Source organism: Epinephelus moara, chromosome 16, assembly GCF_006386435.1.
Source record: "Epinephelus moara isolate mb chromosome 16, YSFRI_EMoa_1.0, whole genome shotgun sequence".
NCBI lineage: Eukaryota > Metazoa > Chordata > Actinopteri > Perciformes > Serranidae > Epinephelus > Epinephelus moara.
In genome coordinates, this window is record NC_065521.1 from 19399653 (window position 1) to 19419604 (window position 19952).

General features: G+C 39.9%; 2 protein-coding genes across 3 annotated transcripts in view; both read right to left on the reverse strand.

Annotated features, from left to right (window-relative positions):
• The window catches only part of l3mbtl1 (L3MBTL histone methyl-lysine binding protein 1), a 24196-nt gene extending 10836 nt beyond the window's left edge, over positions 1-13360 (reverse strand). Inside the window, exons 1-11 of the mRNA XM_050064282.1 lie at positions 13308-13360; positions 11861-12059; positions 9942-10129; positions 6414-6543; positions 5121-5283; positions 4747-4891; positions 2926-2974; positions 2309-2397; positions 1673-1777; positions 1408-1501; positions 1326-1367 (exon numbers count right to left, since the gene is read on the reverse strand). Of these exons, the coding sequence (XP_049920239.1) occupies positions 1326-1367; positions 1408-1501; positions 1673-1777; positions 2309-2397; positions 2926-2974; positions 4747-4891; positions 5121-5283; positions 6414-6543; positions 9942-10129; positions 11861-12029 (1174 nt within the window). The 5' untranslated portion in view covers positions 12030-12059; positions 13308-13360. The remainder of the gene's footprint in view (positions 1-1325; positions 1368-1407; positions 1502-1672; positions 1778-2308; positions 2398-2925; positions 2975-4746; positions 4892-5120; positions 5284-6413; positions 6544-9941; positions 10130-11860; positions 12060-13307) is intronic.
• Positions 13361-13671: 311 nt separating this feature from the next.
• Positions 13672-18628, reverse strand: LOC126402382 (serine/arginine-rich splicing factor 6-like). 2 transcript variants are annotated; one of them, XM_050064283.1, is made up of 6 exons: positions 18430-18628; positions 17854-18014; positions 16085-16203; positions 15735-15937; positions 15485-15571; positions 13672-15300 (listed from the first exon to the last, which is right to left on the reverse strand). In XM_050064283.1, exons 1-6 carry the CDS (start codon positions 18534-18536, stop codon positions 14859-14861), a joined length of 1119 nt encoding a protein of 372 aa, XP_049920240.1. In that variant the 5' UTR covers positions 18537-18628; the 3' UTR covers positions 13672-14858. The 2 variants fall into 2 exon arrangements, with proteins under 2 accessions (XP_049920240.1, XP_049920241.1); XM_050064284.1 differs by having other exon boundaries at positions 17881-18014; positions 18430-18626.
• Positions 18629-19952: the final 1324 nt, after the last annotated feature.

Genomic DNA, 19952 nt, shown 5'->3' on the forward strand with positions numbered 1-19952 from the left:
TGTTCACTGTGGGGTGTACTCACTTATGTTGCCAGCTGTTTAGATGTTGATGGCTGTGTTTTGAGTAATTTTCAGAGGAAGGTAAATCTATACTACTATACAAGCTGTACACTGACTACTTTAAGTTATATCAAAGTGTCATTTCTATAGTGTTGTCCCATGAAAAGATATAATAAAATATTTGCAAAAATGGGAGGGGTGTACTCACTTATGTGAGATACTGTAGCAGGAGTTTTGTATGTTTGTTAACGGATGTTTCAATATAGTTTCGCTGTTGTTAAACATGGACACCCTTTACGTCAATTCATCAAGAATGTTTGTTGTTTTTTGGATTCTTTGTTCACTGTGGAGTCATGTGATAAAAACAAAGTTTTCTTCACAAATTCAAAGTAACAGAGGTGAATAATTGATACACAAATTGTCACAAAAAAGTGTTTCTTTAAGGAATAGTTCAAATTTTGGGGAAATACGCTCTCTTGCTTTCTTCCAGTGAGTTAGAAAAGGAGAACTGATATTACCTTTATATCAGTATGTTAAATATGAAGCTACCGCTGGCAGATGGTCAGCCTAGCTTAGCATAAAGATCGGAAACAGCTAGCCTTGCTCTAAGGGTAAGAATTCCCCTACCAGCACCTCTAAATCCACTGATTAACATTTAATATGTCGTTAGTTTAATATGACAACAAATGGCTCATTGACTTACTGGAGTGTCACTGTCAATGTGAGGTTGCCAGGCAACTGCACCCGACCAAGAATAAGTTCATTAGTGAGTTTTAGAAGTGCTGTTTGGTGGATTTAGTTACCTTTAGACTAATCTCTATGAACAGATATTGGCAATCATATGAAGCATCTGTAGCAATAGGACAAGATCTTAGTGTCAGAAGTGTTCTGGTTCTCATTTGTAGCCCACTTAATATTGTCCAATCACGTTTGAACAGCATGTAAACAATCCGTGTGGAGAGTTTCTCTGCATTTATACGCAGATCAACTGTTTATAGATTAACCAAAATGACATGTGCACGGTAGAGAGTGCCTTGGCCCATATATCCGCTGGCTACAATGGATCTCCTAAAATATTTGTCCTTGTCTCTAGAGGTTTATTATCGTCAAACTGATAGCTGATGGTCCAAGATTGCCTTTGGACAGGGAAAGTAAAAATGAATGAATGTGTTTCCCAAAGTACCAAACTCTTCCTAAAGATTTATTCAGAGAAAGATAAAAAGCACAAGTGAAGGACAGGGGTTTTTGTCCATGCTATTTAATTCTCTTTATATTTCATTTACCCTTTGATCTTTAAATATGTCCAGAGTATTGTGACCTCTGACCTTTGGGAGTGTGCAGTTTGTGTCCTGTGCTCTCACACCAGCCTGCAGCGTGGATGTCGGGGGAGTTGGCATTCACCCCAGCCTGCAGCGTGGATGTCGGGGGAGTTGGCATTCACCCAAAAGTCGTGGCAGTCAGAGTAGCCATCAAAATGAAGCCGCAGCCGGTAACCACAGACCTGGATGATGACATGACACGTTAGAGACACACAAGCAGGCTCGGGAAGGCGAGACTGGGCTGAACTCCTCCTGCATGCAGAGCAGCTTGTAAGTGAATGATGATTTTTAATCCTTAATAATCAGCCCGGCTATTAAGATCCATCGACCGTGTTAATGGACGTCTGGCTCACCTCAGCCACAGTGAGAACAAAGTACATGGACGGATGCTGCGGGTCGATGCCCTCCAGTTTCATCCCCTGCTTGAAGCCGTTTTTCACTGTTGGCACTCTCTGTGTCTAAACGCATGGAACAAAAAAAGAAAACATTGCAGTACAGACTACAGAGATTTACATAAAATGAAGTGAAATAAAGGATGGAGGGAAACTGGATCAGGACAATCAACAAAGAAAAGATTAAAGTAAAGCAAATGGAGATTTCAGCATTCTCATACTGCTTATAATGTTTTTAATCTTTTTCTCCTTGAACAGAAAGTCTCTGCAAGACAAAGCTTGTGTTGCAAAAATGTTTTAATTATTAAATAAATAAATGAAATGAAACTCTCTCCCCAACAATCTGTAACAGAATATTAATGTCTGCCCTTCAGCTGCACAGATCTCATTCTCCCAGGTAAATTTACATTTCTCATTTCCTTTCCCGACAATGCAGCACTATTTTTTCCACTCAGGGCGATAGATGAGTCCCTGTGCTATAGGCAGAGCTGCAGTGGTAGTAAAAAAAGCAGTAAAAAATCATGGGCACACTGGGCGAACCTGAGAGTGCAGTAGCTGAGCCTAAAACTACAGTCTGCATATTAAACTCAATCATACCTCTTGGAAAAGCTTGGTGGGTGCAGCAACAGCTTTGGTTTCCTCCAGATATTGAGCCCACGTCCACTGCTCTGTCTTACTGTCTCCAGCTGCACCAGAAAACACAAATTAAGTAATTAGTTCATTCGTTAAAGAAAGGAAACAAGGGAAGTGAGTTTAATGACCAGAAAACAGTGAAGTGATGAAGGACGGAAACAGACTCCCTGAGCAGCTAATGTTTGAAGATCCTGTAATTTTCCGCACAAGTTCTGAGTGAACATGTTCATCTCAAAGCACTTACATTCCTCTGTCAGGGAAAAGGTCAGGGAAGGACAAGATAAAAGTATTAAAGACATACAGGGGCTGGATGAAACAGAATTCCTGAACACCATCACATAAAAATGCAACCCACAACTGTTTAATAGTGTCAGAGAGACACTGATTCAGCTTTTTAGGTTGTGTTGAATTGCATCATATTGTCACTAATATGTTATCATGACCTCACATTACATCTGTGTGTTAGGGGGAAGTAAGAAAGGAGGAAAAACATGTGCTGCGCAATAAATAAATGAGCAAACAAACACATAAAAGAATAAAAGATGACATAACAGACAAATGTAAAAAATGATTAGTCCAACCTCCTCTGATGTGTCTGCTGTCTGCTTTAGAGTCATCCATTTTCTCATCCTAAAAAAACCATACAATAGTTAATATTTATTTCGCATCCTTAAAAACAGATTTAACAAAGTGTTTTGACAGACAAAGCAAACGCAGGATACTTAGAAGGTAACATAACAATAGAAAACCAAACAGTAAGGCCAAACAAAAGCAAGACAAAATTACTTAGAAAAAGGGCTAGGTGATATGGAGAAAATACCTCGATATGAATATTGTGACGATATTGTAGTGTTTGATATATTATCATCAGTAATGCCGACATAATGATTAAGTGTGTAAAGTTCAGAAAATGACATCACTTTACTGTAATGCAGCCTTTAAAACCAGGAAGAGACCATACTTACGATATTACAATATCCAAAATCTAAAACAATATCTAGTCTCATGTCACATTATCAATATAATATCCTTATATTGCCTAGCCCTACTTAGAAATAAATACAAAGAACAACATAAATTAAGGGACACCGATAAAAACACAACATCACATAAGAGCAATTCTATAAAGATGGGTTTTCTTAAGTGATTTAAACAAAATCAATGATTCTGCCAGCCTTATCTCCTCTGGCAGGTTGTTCCAAAGCTGAGGGCCCCTAATGGCAAAGCACGGTCACCTTCAGATCTAATCCTCGACTTATGAACAGCCACAAAGGTCCTGCCAGAGGATCTGAGGCTGCGAACTGGCTCATGTGGGGTCAACATTTCTGCTACATAACTTGGGCCAGACTCAGACGTTTTTTAAAAGTGATCAGTAAAATCTTAAAATCATTTTTTGTCAAACAGGGAGCCAATGGAGAGAAGCAATGATAAAGGTGATGTGTCTGTTAAAGGGATAGTTTGCCCCCAAATCAAAAATACATATTTTTCCTCTCACCTGTATTGCTTTATATCAGTCTAGATTTTTTGGTGTGAGTTGCTGAGTGTTGGAGGTATCCGCTGTAGAGATGTCTGCCTTCTTGCAAATATAATGGAACTAGATGGCACTCAGCTTGTGGTGCTAAAAGTGCCAGAAATCATGACCACTTACTCAAGATAATCCACTGACCTTGTTGTGCGCAGTTTTATGTAGGAACTATTTTCTTTCTACTGAACTACACCTGCCAAACGTATCACTGCACAGAGGGAAGTGTGCATCTACTCATGGATAAGAGACTCGTGCTCCTGACAGTGGAAGATGTAAATATTAATAGCATTCTTGGCTGAGCTGTTAGCTAGCTCAGTGGTGGTAGGTGAGTCAGCAGTAGATGCATACTTCTTTCCGCACTATGATTCGGTTGGCGGGTGTAGTTTGGTATAAAGAAAATGGTTCCTGCATGAAACTGCTCACAACAAGGTCTGTGTATTATCTTGACCACACATGGCATGATTTCTGGAAAGAGACATTGCTGTTAAGTTTTTCAAATGAATTTTTTTGATGCTTTAAGCACCACAAGCTGAGTGCCACCTAGTTACATTATATTCAAGAGAAGGCAGACATCTCTATGTCCAATATCTCCAACATTCGACAACTCACACTAAAACAATCTAGACTGATTAACAGAACTACAGGTAACAGGAAAAATATGTATTTTTGATTTTGGCATGAACTTTCCCTTTAAAACCAGTACTTAGGAGTAGAAAGACAACATAGTCACATAGCAAACAAGCATTTTGTATTATCTGAAAGGACGACTTGTCCTTGGTTGGCTTTATCAACAATATCACTTACAGTACTTTCAGTAATGATATGATAACATCTGTTTACCTCTGGATGTTAAATGGAGCTAACAATGCTGTCTCACCGTGCCTTCGATGTCAGAGTCTTCCTCTGAGGGACTAAGGTATTCCTTCCTCTTCCTCTTCCTCATGGGTTTCAGGTGATCGGGGTTAAGGGAGGACACCCTCCCGCCTGCTGGCACCTTCTCCACTGTAACTCCGACACTCCTCCTGAGGTGCAATGAGGACAGACATAAAACACATAATCTGTAGTCTGTTTCCTTATTTTTTATTATCATGGTATTTATTTGCAATCTTCAACTGACTTTGTTGTACTTTACACTTTTGGTGTACCCTATATGTCTCAACATGTCTACTTCAGTAAGAGATTTATTGGTTTTAAAAAAACAGCCTTGTAGACGGTATGTGTGCCAGGATAAATGTATGTTGAGATGCATACTTGTCAGTGATGGGCTCTCTGCGTAGCTCCTCTGTGTAGGTCCTCGGAGCTCTGGGATCGTGGTTCTGTTGTCCCAGTCCAACCTGAACTTCAGGTTTGAGCGGCACCAACCTCTCTGGCTCCACAGCTGTACCTCTCACAGAGCTGACAGGAGCCAACACGTCTGACATATAAGAGACAGGTGAAGCTATTAAATGACTGCAGGTGAAGACTGGTGACACAGGTTATAGCTACAGTTTGTGACTTTTATGAAAATAAGTTTTTGTCATATTTGCTTAAACAGTCACTGTATCCATAAACTGTTATATGAGACAGACATTCTGTAAAAAATCGTGTCCATCCTCATCCTAATGCTTTTAATAGCATTTGTTAAAATCTGCCGTGGCTCATGACAAACAGTTCATCAGAGCTGAGGAGTCTAACAGAGCTGTCAATCATGTCAGTCACTGCTCATTAACTGTAGCCAAACTGTCAAACTAGGCAGCGGTGATCAAATATGAAATAAGATTCTCACTGCATGCCCCATTATTCTCCTTATTTGTTTTCAGAAACTTATTTTAGTGTACTGTTTAGCTATAAAATGAGAGAGTTGGCCCTGCCGCCATGTTGGAAACAGTCGAGCTATTTTAAAAACTCAGCACCGCCTGGGCAAACTGTCTTATTCAGCAAATATGATAAAATGTTGCCATCTGCAGCTTTAAATTTCAGATCTAAATTAAAATCTCTGCTGTTCTTCTGCGCCTGTGATGGATTTTTATTTCCTTTACTGAATTCATGCAGGTGCTGTTACTGCACTATAAATATATTATAATTTCTCACTGTTCCCACTATTTACTTGATTACATTCAACCATTTTTTTCCTCTGGATTTAGATTTTTTTCAACATGTAAGTGATGCCTGCTTGATATTTTTAACATGAACCTGCAGCTGCACTCTCTTCATTTGTCGAGGGGAGCTCTGCTGCAGCTGATGTAATTATTGCTCAAGTGATCATCTAAAAGGGCATGCTGTAAAATACTTCAAATAACAGTGTAGCCGTGTATAGAAACTAACAGTCCTTAACTCACATGACACCAGCAACACCAAGAAATACACTCTGTTCTTTTAATCCTATCATACAAATCTTTATTGATCAAATGCTTGGTATAATACAGATTCAATCTATCTAAAACCAAAGCAAAGCAGTGTGTCAATGTATCTTATTTGCGTCAGGTGTTAATACTGGTGTTAATCTGCAGTATTGTCGTGTTCAGTCTCTGACGTTACTTCAGCCTTATGTAACCATGACTGTACCTGGCTTGTCTGCTGGAGCACTTTCTGCATCAGCAGATCTCCCAGAAGTCCCTGCTGCTGGTTCAGTGGTGCTGCTGGGGGTCCCTGGGGTGATCAGTGTGCTCAGCGTTCCTACGTCACTCACACAGAACTATGACACAAACACACACACACACACACACACACACACACACACACACACACACACACACACATGCATCAATGGATCCATCTGTTGAAATGTGTCTTGATGTTTTACGATCATGTTTTGTCTGTTCAACCATTTTTCTCTTCATAACAATCTATCAGACAATTTTTAAGAAATGTTGCCTGGTTTGTTCCCATGTCCCTGACCTGATCCCATTCTAGCACACTCTCTTTTTAAATAAGCTCTCTATAATATTCAAAGCCTTTCTATGAGCCTTTTATACAGAGATTGCACTACAAGGCCGCTACAAAGTCCCTTATTGTGCCTTTGCTTCTTTACACAGCGCCAAACGACACAGACATCATGCCTCCACAGTGTGATTTTGGACAGTGATCCGGCATCCTGGAGGCAAAAGAGACGCGACGGCTGTGATGTGTAACCCAACAACATCAGCCTTTATTGTGACATATAACTTACACACTTACCAAACAATAACACTGCAATAACATGGCAATAACAATCATTAACCATCCCTGCTACATGGTGGTTGATCATGTCCTCTGCTCAAGATGGTAAGGGTCTCCAAGACCTCATTGTCTCCCCAGTTTGCAGACATTTTCGCAGCTGTTCTTCTTCTTTGAGTTAGCTGCTAACTGCTGTTAGCTTTTTTTTTTTTTTTTTTTTTAAATCTCCTGGCTGTGGTTTACACACATATCTTGTCCTCAAAATGTCGCACCTTTCCCATCCAAGGTCCTGTCCTGCCAGCTGTCCCTTTAACAAAGACTTTGATTCTGTGGTGCTACTACCTCTGGCTTAGAGACAACACAACTCTTTCCCCCCCACACTGTGGTTGTACCTTTTATACAGAACGGCAAGGCAAAATAAGGGCTTGACATGCCCACCTTGAACTGGCAGTGTAAAAGGGACGAACAGTGCTAACAACAACAACGGTGCTGACAGACCTAACAGTGTTAAATGGGGGAAACCAGAGGGTGGCCACTATGTTTCTGTGACTAACATACATAAACATGCACATGCAGCCGGACCAGCTACCACAACAAAGAACAGAGAAGCTCAGATTACGACACACACAGAGAAAGCATAATTCCTTCTCTGCTCAGATTGCCATTACTTCACTACACTTTACATAGAAAATAGCTGTTGGCTGCAATATTAATGCTCTGAATGTCACATACAGAACTTTTAATGTGAGAAAACGTGTATCTCATTTTAAACTGTGGCCTCCTTTATACTAACCCAGTGCAGTGACTTTCAGTGCTTTCTAATTTTAATGTTACATTTTAATTCCATTCACACACCAGGAATTTATAGCAAAATAAATATCATTTTAATGATTCAGGATTTTAGTGACATATTATTCTTCATGTTAATGTGGTAACAAGTGTCTCTGAACAACTGAATGTGTAATAGGTGCATGATCAGATTATAACCTGAGTCTCTTAATACAAACATTCTCTCCCTGGACTCACAAACCTTTCAGCATCTTTAACTTACCTGATTCATAACCCTCCTACTTTACAGTATGATTTACATTTAATTGTACTATATGCACTTTGTCCACCCTAACACATGTATATATGGACCTGGTAAACAGACCTGCACTTGTGTAGCACCTTTCTAATCTTCTGACCACTCAAAGTGTTTTTACACTACAGAATCACATTCATTTATTCACACTGGTAGCCGAGGCTACCGCACAAGGTGCCAACTGCCACTCAGTTTAAACAGCCACTGGGAGCATTTTGCCTTTATATGGCAGTTGCCAGTTAAGACAAGCAAGTAGCTTTACCACTTCGCAGTAGCATGCCCTCTTGAACCTGTCAAGTTGCAGATACAGTTTCCATCCATGTCTGTGAAAACATGGAAGCTTCACACACATCTTCCCCTGGAAAGCACATAAGATCTATACAGTCAGCACAGTGTCAAGGTGGACACCCAAGATTAGAGTCCCCCCTTCTGTTCCTGGGTTAAGATGTTAAATATTGACCAGAAATGTATTTTATGCAGAACATTATGATGTCACAGTGAAGTTGACCTTTAACCTTTTTGGATATAAAATGTCACCACTACATAATTTTATCCCATTAGACATTTGTGTGAAATTTTGTCGTAATTATTGTATGAATGCCTGAGTTATAGCCAAAAACATGTTTTGTGAGGTCACATTGACCTTGACCTTTGACCACCAAATTCGAATCAGTTCATTCTTGAGTCCAAGTATACGTTTGTGTCAAATTTGAGGAAACTCCGGGCCTTCCGTATTATTGCATTTACGAAATGAGAAAGACAAAGGTCACAGTGACCTTTGACCAAAAACTTCTAATCAGTTCATTGTTGAGTCCATGTGGACGTTTGTGCCAAATTTGAAGACATCCAATAAGGCATTCTTTCCAAAATAGGACAGACGGACAACCCGAAAGCATATTGCCTCCTGCCAAGGCTATCGCTGGCACGGAGGCATAAAAATGCCCTGCCTGCATTCAAATCAAAGATATGATACTACCTGGTACATGATGTTTTAACCATTTCCATTCGAAATTCACATCACAGTCCAGATAAAAAAAAATAGTAATGACTCTATTTAATGTAGCTGTTAGTTTTAAGGCTAAATTCTTGTGGTGAGCAAAATATATCAGTCATTTCAACATATGATGTGCATACATACAATATATCTCTCCAGATTCTTGACTTAACTTATTGGTTGCAACTCAGCATAATTTTCATTACTGTTTAACTTATAGATTATTGTTAAATAAATTCATTCTTTATTCTGTTGTGTCACGTGGTTGACACAACATTTGTTATTTCTGAATTTTGACTTAGGTAATGATGTTGATTTTCTCTCAAGAACAGTCAAAAAAAAAAAAAAATCAAAACGAATTCAATTTACCAAAATATAAGACATAAAAAAGCAGTCACATCTTCACTTTTTCATTAAAATTTGGTATTTACTTGATAACTTACTTAATATCTGCAGCATTATCACAGATTAATTTATCCCATAATCGACTGCTGCCCTACTCTCTTCAGCACTGATCAGGTAATGTAATATATTCAGCTTTTCATTAATATCTGTCTGTTTTCTGCCGTTTGACTGATGTGCACCTCATTTACTGTTGTCTTGCTGCAGTTGATCTTGTGAACGGAGGTTTCCTGTAGTGTGAGTTATTCTAACTGCTGTGGGAATAAGATCAATGAGACTTTACTAAGTGAGCCACCAGGACGATCTATAAAGCTCTTTGAGGAGAAAACAAGCAAGTGAAAAACAACTTGAAATCCTCTCTGTGGACGATGCTGTGAGGGAACTGTAGCTACACCAGGAAGAACAAAATACGGTGTCATTTTCACAACACATATTAAAACCAGAAACATCACTCTACCTTGAGGTTGCTGCTGGGCAGGATGGCCATCCCCTCCTTCCACTCCAGGACATGGACGATGCTACAAGCCCCACCCACCTGTGCTGTCAGGGTGGGTGTGGCTGTCTCATTGGCCCTGCCTCCTTTACCTGGGTCTCCCACGGCAACAGCTGGAGTCACCTCCAGCTTCTGATGGCCTGTAGCAGGAGCTGAAAAGGGAGACGCATTTAAATTTATTAACTTTCTGCCTCAGGTCGCCCAAGAGAGCACAATCTGTTACCACATCATGTTTTACAGGCATTAAATAACTGCATCAGGGAAGGCTGTGATTTTATAAGATGTGCTCTCTTTTATTATTTAAATAACTTATTGATGCTTCCTGGCTATTTTTACTGTAGTTTCTTCTTTCTAGTGTGCATTTTTAATGGTGTGTTGTGTTACATGTTTTTACCTTTGCTGTATATGAGATAAACCAAAGACAAATTTCCACTGAGGTGGACAATAAAGTCTATCTATCTATCTATCTATCTATCTATCTATCTATCTATCTATCTATCGTCTTAAAAAAAAAAGCAAATTAACCCTTATGGTACAAAACAACCGAGCCATACTAGATTAATTTGTTAGCCTGTGTTACTAGAGACCAGTATTTCTTCAGATACCCATTAGTAATAATAATAATTTAAAAGAATTCTTCACAGATTTAGAATTGCACATAAAATTTTGTCACGATACTTAAGTAACGATACAATATTATTGCGTTTTTTTCAGCCTGTTCATTTCACTTTAGCCCTTTTTTGCAGCAAAATGTATCTTGTGGAATGAAAAAGCAATTGATCATTTTATTCTGGTAAGCCACCTAAAGTTGAATGTGTATTTGTAATATTAATAATTTATATAATAAAAAAATTAGTACATGGCACTGTGTGACAATATGTTATTGCCACAAAAAAATATCGCAATACTATGCCCTATCGATTTTTTCCCCCACACCAAGTACCAACCAAGTTGCCAGAATAAATGTTGGCATTGTTCATTTGTATGTTTCTGCAAACCACAAATATGTACATGTTGTGTTCCTTCACATTTCAATTTTTAATTTCTGTGTTGTGATAATGCTGTGGTTAGCTTGTGGTTAGGTTTAGGCATTGCTTGGCAGTTGTGTTGCCATCCACCATCACATGTACACTAGCATCTGAACCAGAACTTAGAAATTTTGATATCATACACATGAAACATACAAATGTAACAAATACCCATGGTCTGAGGAAATGTATGATGCCAACATTTTACTCTGGTCAGTGGGCTGCTGGTCTGCTCACTTCTTTCTATCGCCATACCAGATGCTGACCCATGTAACCTCACGTAAGGACTCAGCTCCCTCTGGAGCCACAAAAGGCTTCATACATCTTTTTTCACACATGCAGTTGCACCCCAAAGACCAGGGGACAGACTCTGAGGTGTAAAATCAGTGGAGTTCCCCTTTAAGCTTTCAGCTTAAGACTTTATTGCCATGTTAATTAAGAAAACAGTCAACAGTCAGTTTGTTTCAGTAGATACGCAGAAAAACATAATTATCATTACATCTACACTCCTGTTTCCCCTCTGGGGTTCATTATTATCAATATTATCTTATCTTCCATCTGAATACTTATTCAGAGCCAGAGAACAATCCCGCACAAGCATCACATTTCGAAGGTGGTACACACATACTGTATTCTCACATCAATAAATCACTAATGTAAATATCTAGATATAGAGTTAGAGTTCAGCTACCGCCACTTCAATGTTTGCACTCGCTTTTGAATGTTAAAGGAGTTCAGAGGTCAGGGTACATATATAGACTTGTTGAGACTGTAGCCTGTACTTACACCACCATGTTAAAGGATAGTCTCTGTAAAGCCATGTGACCACAGTGTCACCCTCAGACTTGTGCTCACCTGGTAGGAGGAAAGCCGTGGTGGTGTGGGTTTGGGGCCGAGGCTTCTTGGCCACACTTTCAGTCCCACAGATGAGGATGGCCTCGCTGGGGGATGACGAGGAGGACGGGTCCAAAGGGGTGCTTTCGGGTTCTTTGGGTGGAGCCTCCATGTTTACTTTGGCACTCATAACAGCGTCCCTGTCCCTTACTCCGGAGCGCTGGAGAATAAAGAGTATAAGGAACGGGATGCTCTCTGGTACCAAGGACTGACAAGGTAACAGATTTGTAGCACTAACGGTAGAAAGTTCTTTATTTTTTGGTGGAGTTTTCCTTATCTGAATAGAGGGTGTATGGACAGAGGGTACCGTGTTGTAAATCCATTTCACAATGTAGAGGCCTTTTGGCTTACACAAGTAAACTGACTTGGCTAAAAATTTATGGGACCTCTGCCCTGCTGTCCTTTGATGGTTTTTACAGGGATTTGATTTATCTCAGTATTTTTCTTGTTCTTTCATCAGTAATTATAGTTGATACAATGCACGTCCATAAAAAGAGACCTAACAGACAATATAAGATAGGCAAAAGAGCTGAGCGCACTTAAGTGGATTTCTGAACACATACAATTATATGACCACTATTTCTAGATTATATGACTACAAAACATCTGCTGCTCATCACTTTTTCTCTCCATTTATACCTTGTGCCTTAATTTTTCCTTAAAATGGCTCAAATTTGGATTAAAATGTAATCTAAAACTACAAGAAAGAAAAAAACCTTTTATTCATGATTATGCCCATTAAAAAAAGATTAAATAAGTAACTTTTGAGGGTGCCATTTACAGAATGATGGCAGAGCCATCCTCTGTCAAAAGCCCTGACCCCGTGTGACTTTTAACAGCCATCCATTACCCCATATAAAAAAGGCAATAATGGTGACACACACTCACACACACATACATATTTACGCACAAGCGTCCAAGTCAACACACACTAAAAAAAAATACATTTCAGTTAAAATGGCGGAGGCAAAAGAAAAAAATCCTTCAGGCAAAAAAACATATAAAAGCAGTGTTTCAAATCCTGTGAAAATCCCATTTAGTGAAAAATGAACCCCGTCTCCCATTCCGACAGCATCTCAAATGAATGAGCAACATTTTCACCTCACAACAACGTTAAGCGTGTTAGATATTCTAGTAACATCGGCGCGGCTGCTGCTCTCATTTCAAAGTATTTAACTCGACAGGCTAATTAAACGTGTGGCATCATATATTTGTATATGTTGGGATGGAAAGCTTTGTGGTTGATTTTAACCACAACGCCAAAACGCTTTACCTCAACAGATAAAACACATTAACACTTATCCTTTTGTGGCTTAAAGATACCCATGTGTGCCATAATTGGAGAAGCATAATAAAGGTGAAATAATTTCGTGTTTGCAGATCAATTCGGAACTGAAATTTGGCTTACCAGCTATGATCTCCTGCGGCTCCGGGGCTCCGATTGCGCATGCGTGTGCTCCCAGTACAGTCACCGCTCTTTGGCTGTAATGTAACGCCAAAAGACTTCTAGTGCTACCGCTCCACTTTAGATGTGGAAATAATGTAGTGGACTATCGATTAGCCTGGACATCGGAACACTGTTGTTTTTAATTCGTATTTTAAAGACACGGCTTTCGCTTCCGTCTGCAACACATTGATCCTGTTCATTTTTCTAGAAAGGGCCGCCCCTTAATGAAAGAGCATTTATTATATAATTAGCAGGATATAGGTCATGTCGATACTGCAGTCAAGGTTTCTGTAATCCTGACACAAAGCAACACCACACGGCAACATTTTTCATTAAGATCTTTAATTGAACATACAATAAAAAAGGACATTTTCCTGTTAGATCTCAATCGCATGGAGAAAAAATATTAATTATTTCCACAAGATGGAGAGAAGGGGGTGCATTCAGTTAGTCTGATGGTGACAGACCCTCCAGAGATTTAAATGTTGTACCTTACAAGTACAAAAACTCCAGTACAAGCTACACTTTAAATAAGCAGAGGCTCAACAAAACCCTTAACCCCTGGATTAAACTCGCAGAGAAAAAAAAAAATTAGACGAAATACAAAGTGATGGGTTCTTTATCAAGGCTGCATTCAGAACAAAGCAGGAAATGCAAGAAACACAGGACTTGCATTTGAGGCCTTGAGGCTCTAGGTTAACAGAAATCCGAAAAGTAAAAGGGTCTTCCAAAGATTACCTGCTCATGGTTACAAAAAAATCCAAACATTGGTAGCCACAAAAAGGAAGCAATCAGTTTCCAACGCTGATTACACGGTCTATGTACACGAGGTTAAAAGGGATAATAGTCCACCTACAATGCAAGTTGTTCAAACATGAAATACAAACCCATTAACTTGTAGATGCAGTTCTGCAGTGAAAGTTCTTGCATCCCGAGTGTGCATTTTAGAGTGCCGCAAGATGATTCCTTGAAAAAGCAATTATCGAGACTGAAAAGAGGGAAACCATGCTCCAACATCGTGGCCAAATTCTACTTTTCTCCCATAACCATGCAGTTTGAATGAGCATTAACAAAACTGAGACACCTACAATTATAGAGAATGGTTTTGGAGAACGGTTGCAAAACAAGATACGCAATTATGACACTAGACAACTTAATTTCAGCTGAGCTATAAACACTTTGATTAAAACAGGCTGGTGTGACAAACCTTAAGTTAACCAATCAAGTTGAATTTTTTGGGACACTAATTTGAACCATCTCAGACTGCAGCTCTTCAGTTTAAAGACTGGCACTTAAATTTCTGAAAACCAAAATGGTGACAACCCAAACGTAGCTCTGTCATATTGGTGCATCCACTGATAAAACTGCATCTAAAAAGGTGTTTGAGTTTAGGTGCTAACTTGAGGGAGAAAAGTAGACATGCCAGGAAACATAAGCCGGTATGACGACACTGCTCGTTATGTACAGCATAGGGATCAAACTTAACGATGAGACAAACACCTCCCTTTTCCACTAATCCTGAGAAGCTGATCTAGACCGTGAACGAGACCTTGAGCGGGAGGCTGAATGCTTCTCCCTCGACTTGGATCTGCGATCATCCTCGTGTGGGGATGGGGAGCGGGAGGGAAATTTGGCGACATGCTCTTCCTTCCCGTTCTCCATTGGGGAAGCTGAACGACTGCGGGACTTCTTCTCACCAGACATCTCCTTGGATCGACTACGAGAATCACGCTCCGACTTTACCTTTGAACGACTCTTTGAGCGGGATTTCGATTTCCGGTCTGCTGAATGGGACCGTGATTTGCGGGAGCGTGAACGAGACTTAGATTTGTGGGATCCAGAACGGGACCTGCGGTTGCGGGATCGTGATTTGCTTTCTCCTGACTTGGAGCGAGACTTCCTTCCAGATCTGGAGCGGGAATGGTGGCGTCTCTTGTTGCTACGGGAACGAGACCTGTAAGGATTTAAAGAAAAATATACTTCATACTTAGCAAGACTTTGCTAATTGACAAGAAGTTCATTGGTTCACAAGACCCAATACATGACCCCTATACCTCAGTTATCCATGTTTAACTAGATCTTTAATCTGTGTTTTAATTTTAATGTTTTTTTTTCTTTTACATTAGACACATTCTCACCTAGAGTGGGACCTGGAGCGACTCCTGGAGCTCCTGCTTCTGTGGCTCCTGCGGCTCCTGCTGCGGGAGCGGCGGCGACTACGAGATCTAAGGATGAAAGCACAAAGTCAAAAAACACAACCAAATCCTTTGTAAGATATCAGGGTTACAAATTTGTTAGCAACAGTGACTCAGAGAAGCTTAGCATGTTTTTTTTTGTTTTTTTTAACAAAGAGACTAAAGTATCAAAGAGCTTATTAATTGTCCCCACCTGGAGCGGCTGCCAGAGTATGACCTTCGTTTGCGAGGTCGGTCCTCCACCAGACGAATCTTCCGTCCATTAATGTCTGTACCGTCCAGCTTGTCGATGGCTCTCTTCATGTCCGAGTGGGACCGAAACTCGATCACACCCTCATTAGTGCGTTCCTTGTGGGCATCTGCATAAGTCACCTCTCCTGCCTGACGCATGAAGTCCTGTGGGACACCAAAAATAAGGAGAAAAACAATAAAATATGCTGACAATCTCATTCTGTCTTGATGGTTTAGGTGCAAATTACATTGATAAAACAATTCGCCACAGTGCACCCAACTAAGGAAAAATTATAATGTTCGAACGTGTACCTTAAGGTCCTGCCAACTGCAGCGGCTGGACAAATTCTCCACAATGAGACGGTACTCAGTACGGACAGGAGGTCCATACTTATCCCTGCCAGAGCGGCTCCGGCTGCTGTAACCGCTACCTTTAAAAACAACAGCACATGAAAAAAGTTAGAAAGGACAAACATTGCTGTGACACAAAGAACTACTGGCCTGGGTTATCACATGAACACACAAGGCAATGACTTGCCAGATAAAAGTCCAAGGGGGTATAATTTGAACTTAATAATGAAAGGAGTCCCTCTGATCCCATTTTCTAACAAAGCTTCAGATAAGTGATCTACAGGCCACTGCACGGGCTCTTTGAATTGTTCAGCATTTTGATGTTGTGCTCTGCTGCAAAGAACACCACTGCATCTGTTTCCGGCAATACAAAGCCTGTCTTACTCCGGTACATCACACTGTGATGCCTTAGCCGCATAAACAAATTAACAGTGATGTTCTTTCAAGACCTCCGAACCCTGTAACACAAACAGAAAGGAGGTATCCACATATGTTGCGGTCAAGGACACTGTTCGATCAAATTGAGAAAGAACGGTGTGAAGAAACACATACACCAATCTTTTTGTATTGGACCTGATGTGGGTCTGAAATTTTGTTTACCAGTTTTCTCACTTACAACATTTCTTTTGATTGTAAGGTCTTTACTTGAGCCGCTCCACTTATGTTTTCTGTCAACATAAAAACCAATGGCAATCCTCACCATCACCCCTGGTCTATTGGCAAAAGGCTGCTGTCATCATGGCTTCCGGTTAGGTCAGCCAAGGATCAAGGGGGGGCAAAGGTCACACACACATTGTAAGGTGAAAGCCAAGGCCAAACGGGACAGGCAGTCATCTTAGCCAGTCATCTTTAGCCTCAATGGACTCTCAGCCTCAGCCCGCAACTGGACTCTTTCAAATTGAAACATCAAGGACTTTTGTTAATGTTGAATATAAAAATATATACCAAAGTTAAAAATACACATTTCACATGAAAATGTTAGTCTAGTCCTAATGATTAAGCTAAAACTATACTAGCTAGGTTTGAAGTGATTATTTGTGATTAGCTTCCTTATATGGTGCAAACAATAAATTTGGAAATTCAAGCCTTCAAAATATGGCACACCAAAATAATTATCATCCAAGAGAAATTGCAATCCGCAATAAGAAAGTCTCGCTTTCAAACTTCAGCCTGCGTTCTGCTAATAGCGGGCTCTGACTTGCATATTGTTGTTCCATCCCAATAATGAACCACAGGCCAATTAAGTGTGGCTCATGATCATTAGGGAGGAGCAAAAAACAGCAGGTCACCAACCCTTGATGGCAGAAAATGAGAACTGTTCAGCAGGATGAAACCGAACACACAAGACATCCATTAAACTGCCTGAGCAAGAAGAATGTAGCTCAGGAATTTCTCCCTGTCAGCATACATACAGCTACATAATTTAATACATAGTATCATGGTACCAATGTAGATAATGTTATAGCAACTTTTAAAGTCTGCATGCAATCTGAGCAATAGTGTAATTACAGCCACGCAACACTCGTGGGATTCAAAACTTATTGTACCGCGAGAGTGTACCTGAAAATAAAAAGTCACCTTAAATAGTCATATATCTGCAAACTTATGCTGAATGTATGTTAATTATCGCCAGTATGAAACAACAAAAACAGCTCTCTGTGCAGTCCACATCGACACCTCACCCCAAGGGGAAGGGGAAGAGAGGGTATCTTGTAATAGACTGCACTTACTGCGCCCACCACCCCAGTAACCCCCACCGTAGCCATCTCGGTCTCGCCGCGGCCCCCGGGCATGTTCGACGATCACCCGCTCCCCGCACAGCTCCTTCCCGTTCAGCTCGTACACTGCATCGTCGGCGTCCCGGTTATCCTCGAACTCCACGAAGCCATAGCTGGAAGTGAAAGACAGAGTTAGCATGAAAAATCTCACAATAATAACAGCAAAGTCACATCCACGACATGTGTGTGTATATATAGAACTAGCTAGCTAGTTATGGTTAGCAGGGCCCGCTAGCTCAGCGCTAAGCAAACACAAAGACGCCATGTTGGCCATGCGACATTATGCTGCACGAGCAAGACTAGAAGTTGAGAATTCAAACTATAAACTTGCGTTACTTCTTATATAAAAGCAAATAAAACTCGCGGGATTAACTTTACAAGTTTATTTAAAAGTCCATACAACAATATACGTGATGTAACGTTAAAGTGTTAAATGTTCCGTTAGCAGCGCTGACGTCGTTGACATGAAATGCTAACGTTAAAGGTAGCTAAGAAATGCTAGCTAACCCGTTTCCTCCAACAACTTACCCGTTTTTCAGATCGATTTCCATGAGCTTCCCATATCCGCTGAAAAATCGCTGAATATCTTTTTCGCGGACATGATAGCTCAGTCGTCCAATATAAACACGCGGCATGGTTTCTCGCCTTACGTTGTTCTAGACTGTTCTTCACGACTGCTCGTTACCAAGCGAGTGGCTGCCGTTGGGGTGCTGCGGCTTCTCCTCCGACAAACCGTCCAACCAGCCAATCAACGCGAAGCTAACACTGAGACATTTCCGGTACCATACTTCAAATTAAAAGCATCCATTTATAATTTTATCAGATGAAATAATAGAAATAATGCATAATTCTTTTTTGATGAGCAAATATGCATACATTAATATTATATCGACACAGATCTCTCCATACAGAGAAAAAATAAAATAAAATGAAAAATCTTTAGAAAAATGATGAAAAGGTATGATATATCCACAATAATGTATAATCGGTTCATAATATGGAATTTATCAAACACAAAGGTCGTTTTTATTGGTCGTTTTATGAATATACATATATTTTTCCACCTAATTATTTTCAAAACATGTGAAACTGTCTTTAAACTGAATTGCTTGCTCAGTTTTTCTCCTTATACGAAGTTGAACATCCAGCCAAAATATTGTGGTATACATACAGCGATAAAACAAATGGCAGATTGTCCTTTTTTTTTTTCAAAGAAAATAGAAAAATATTCAATATCAAGTCCAAATTTCTCCACTGTCTTTTATACTGTATGTACTCGATGCAAGATGCAATAGAAACCTCTATCTTTATTATTAAGACAGAATTTGTCCCAAACTAACCACATTTTCTGCCAATATTAATTTCATCATCAAGTGAAGCCCAGGAAAATCTTACTGGGGGGAAATATGTTACTTTAACAAGCCCTGGAGTCCATTAAAACAATTTGATAATAAAATGTTGACTATTTACAATCACTGAGATAGGTAGGTTTCAGTGGACCTCACAAACTGCTAGTTTTACTACTTTAATATGGCCTTGAGTTGAATACATATTGTACGATCTTAGTGCTTTGCATGTAAAATCTGATCCAGCAAAGTGATCAAGTCATGGGCAGATCATGAGACAATGGGCCCCTAGGTAGAGATATGTAAAGGGCCCCACCACCTCTCCTACACAAGAACAAGGCAAGACTTTGTGGTGGTTTTGCCTCTTTTTTGTTGTTTTCTGTCTGTTTGTAGTTGTTAATAATCTGTTTTGTAGTTCTGTATCTTTGTGGTCATTTTGATCTTCTGCTGGTCACTACATGTTAATTTTAATGGCTTGACAGGTGAAAGCCAGCCCCACCCTGGGCCCCTGGGCTTCTGCCTGATAGGCCCATTCAGTAATTCATCCAACAAACTGTCTCCAGTCACTACAGTTAGATTTGAGGCAATTAACTTTAAAATAAGATTGAATATCTAACAAGTGATATATAAGCATATGAATGTAGCTTTTTCTGTACAAAATAAATTGTGTCGACATGGATGTAAGCACAGAGTGAAAAACAGTAA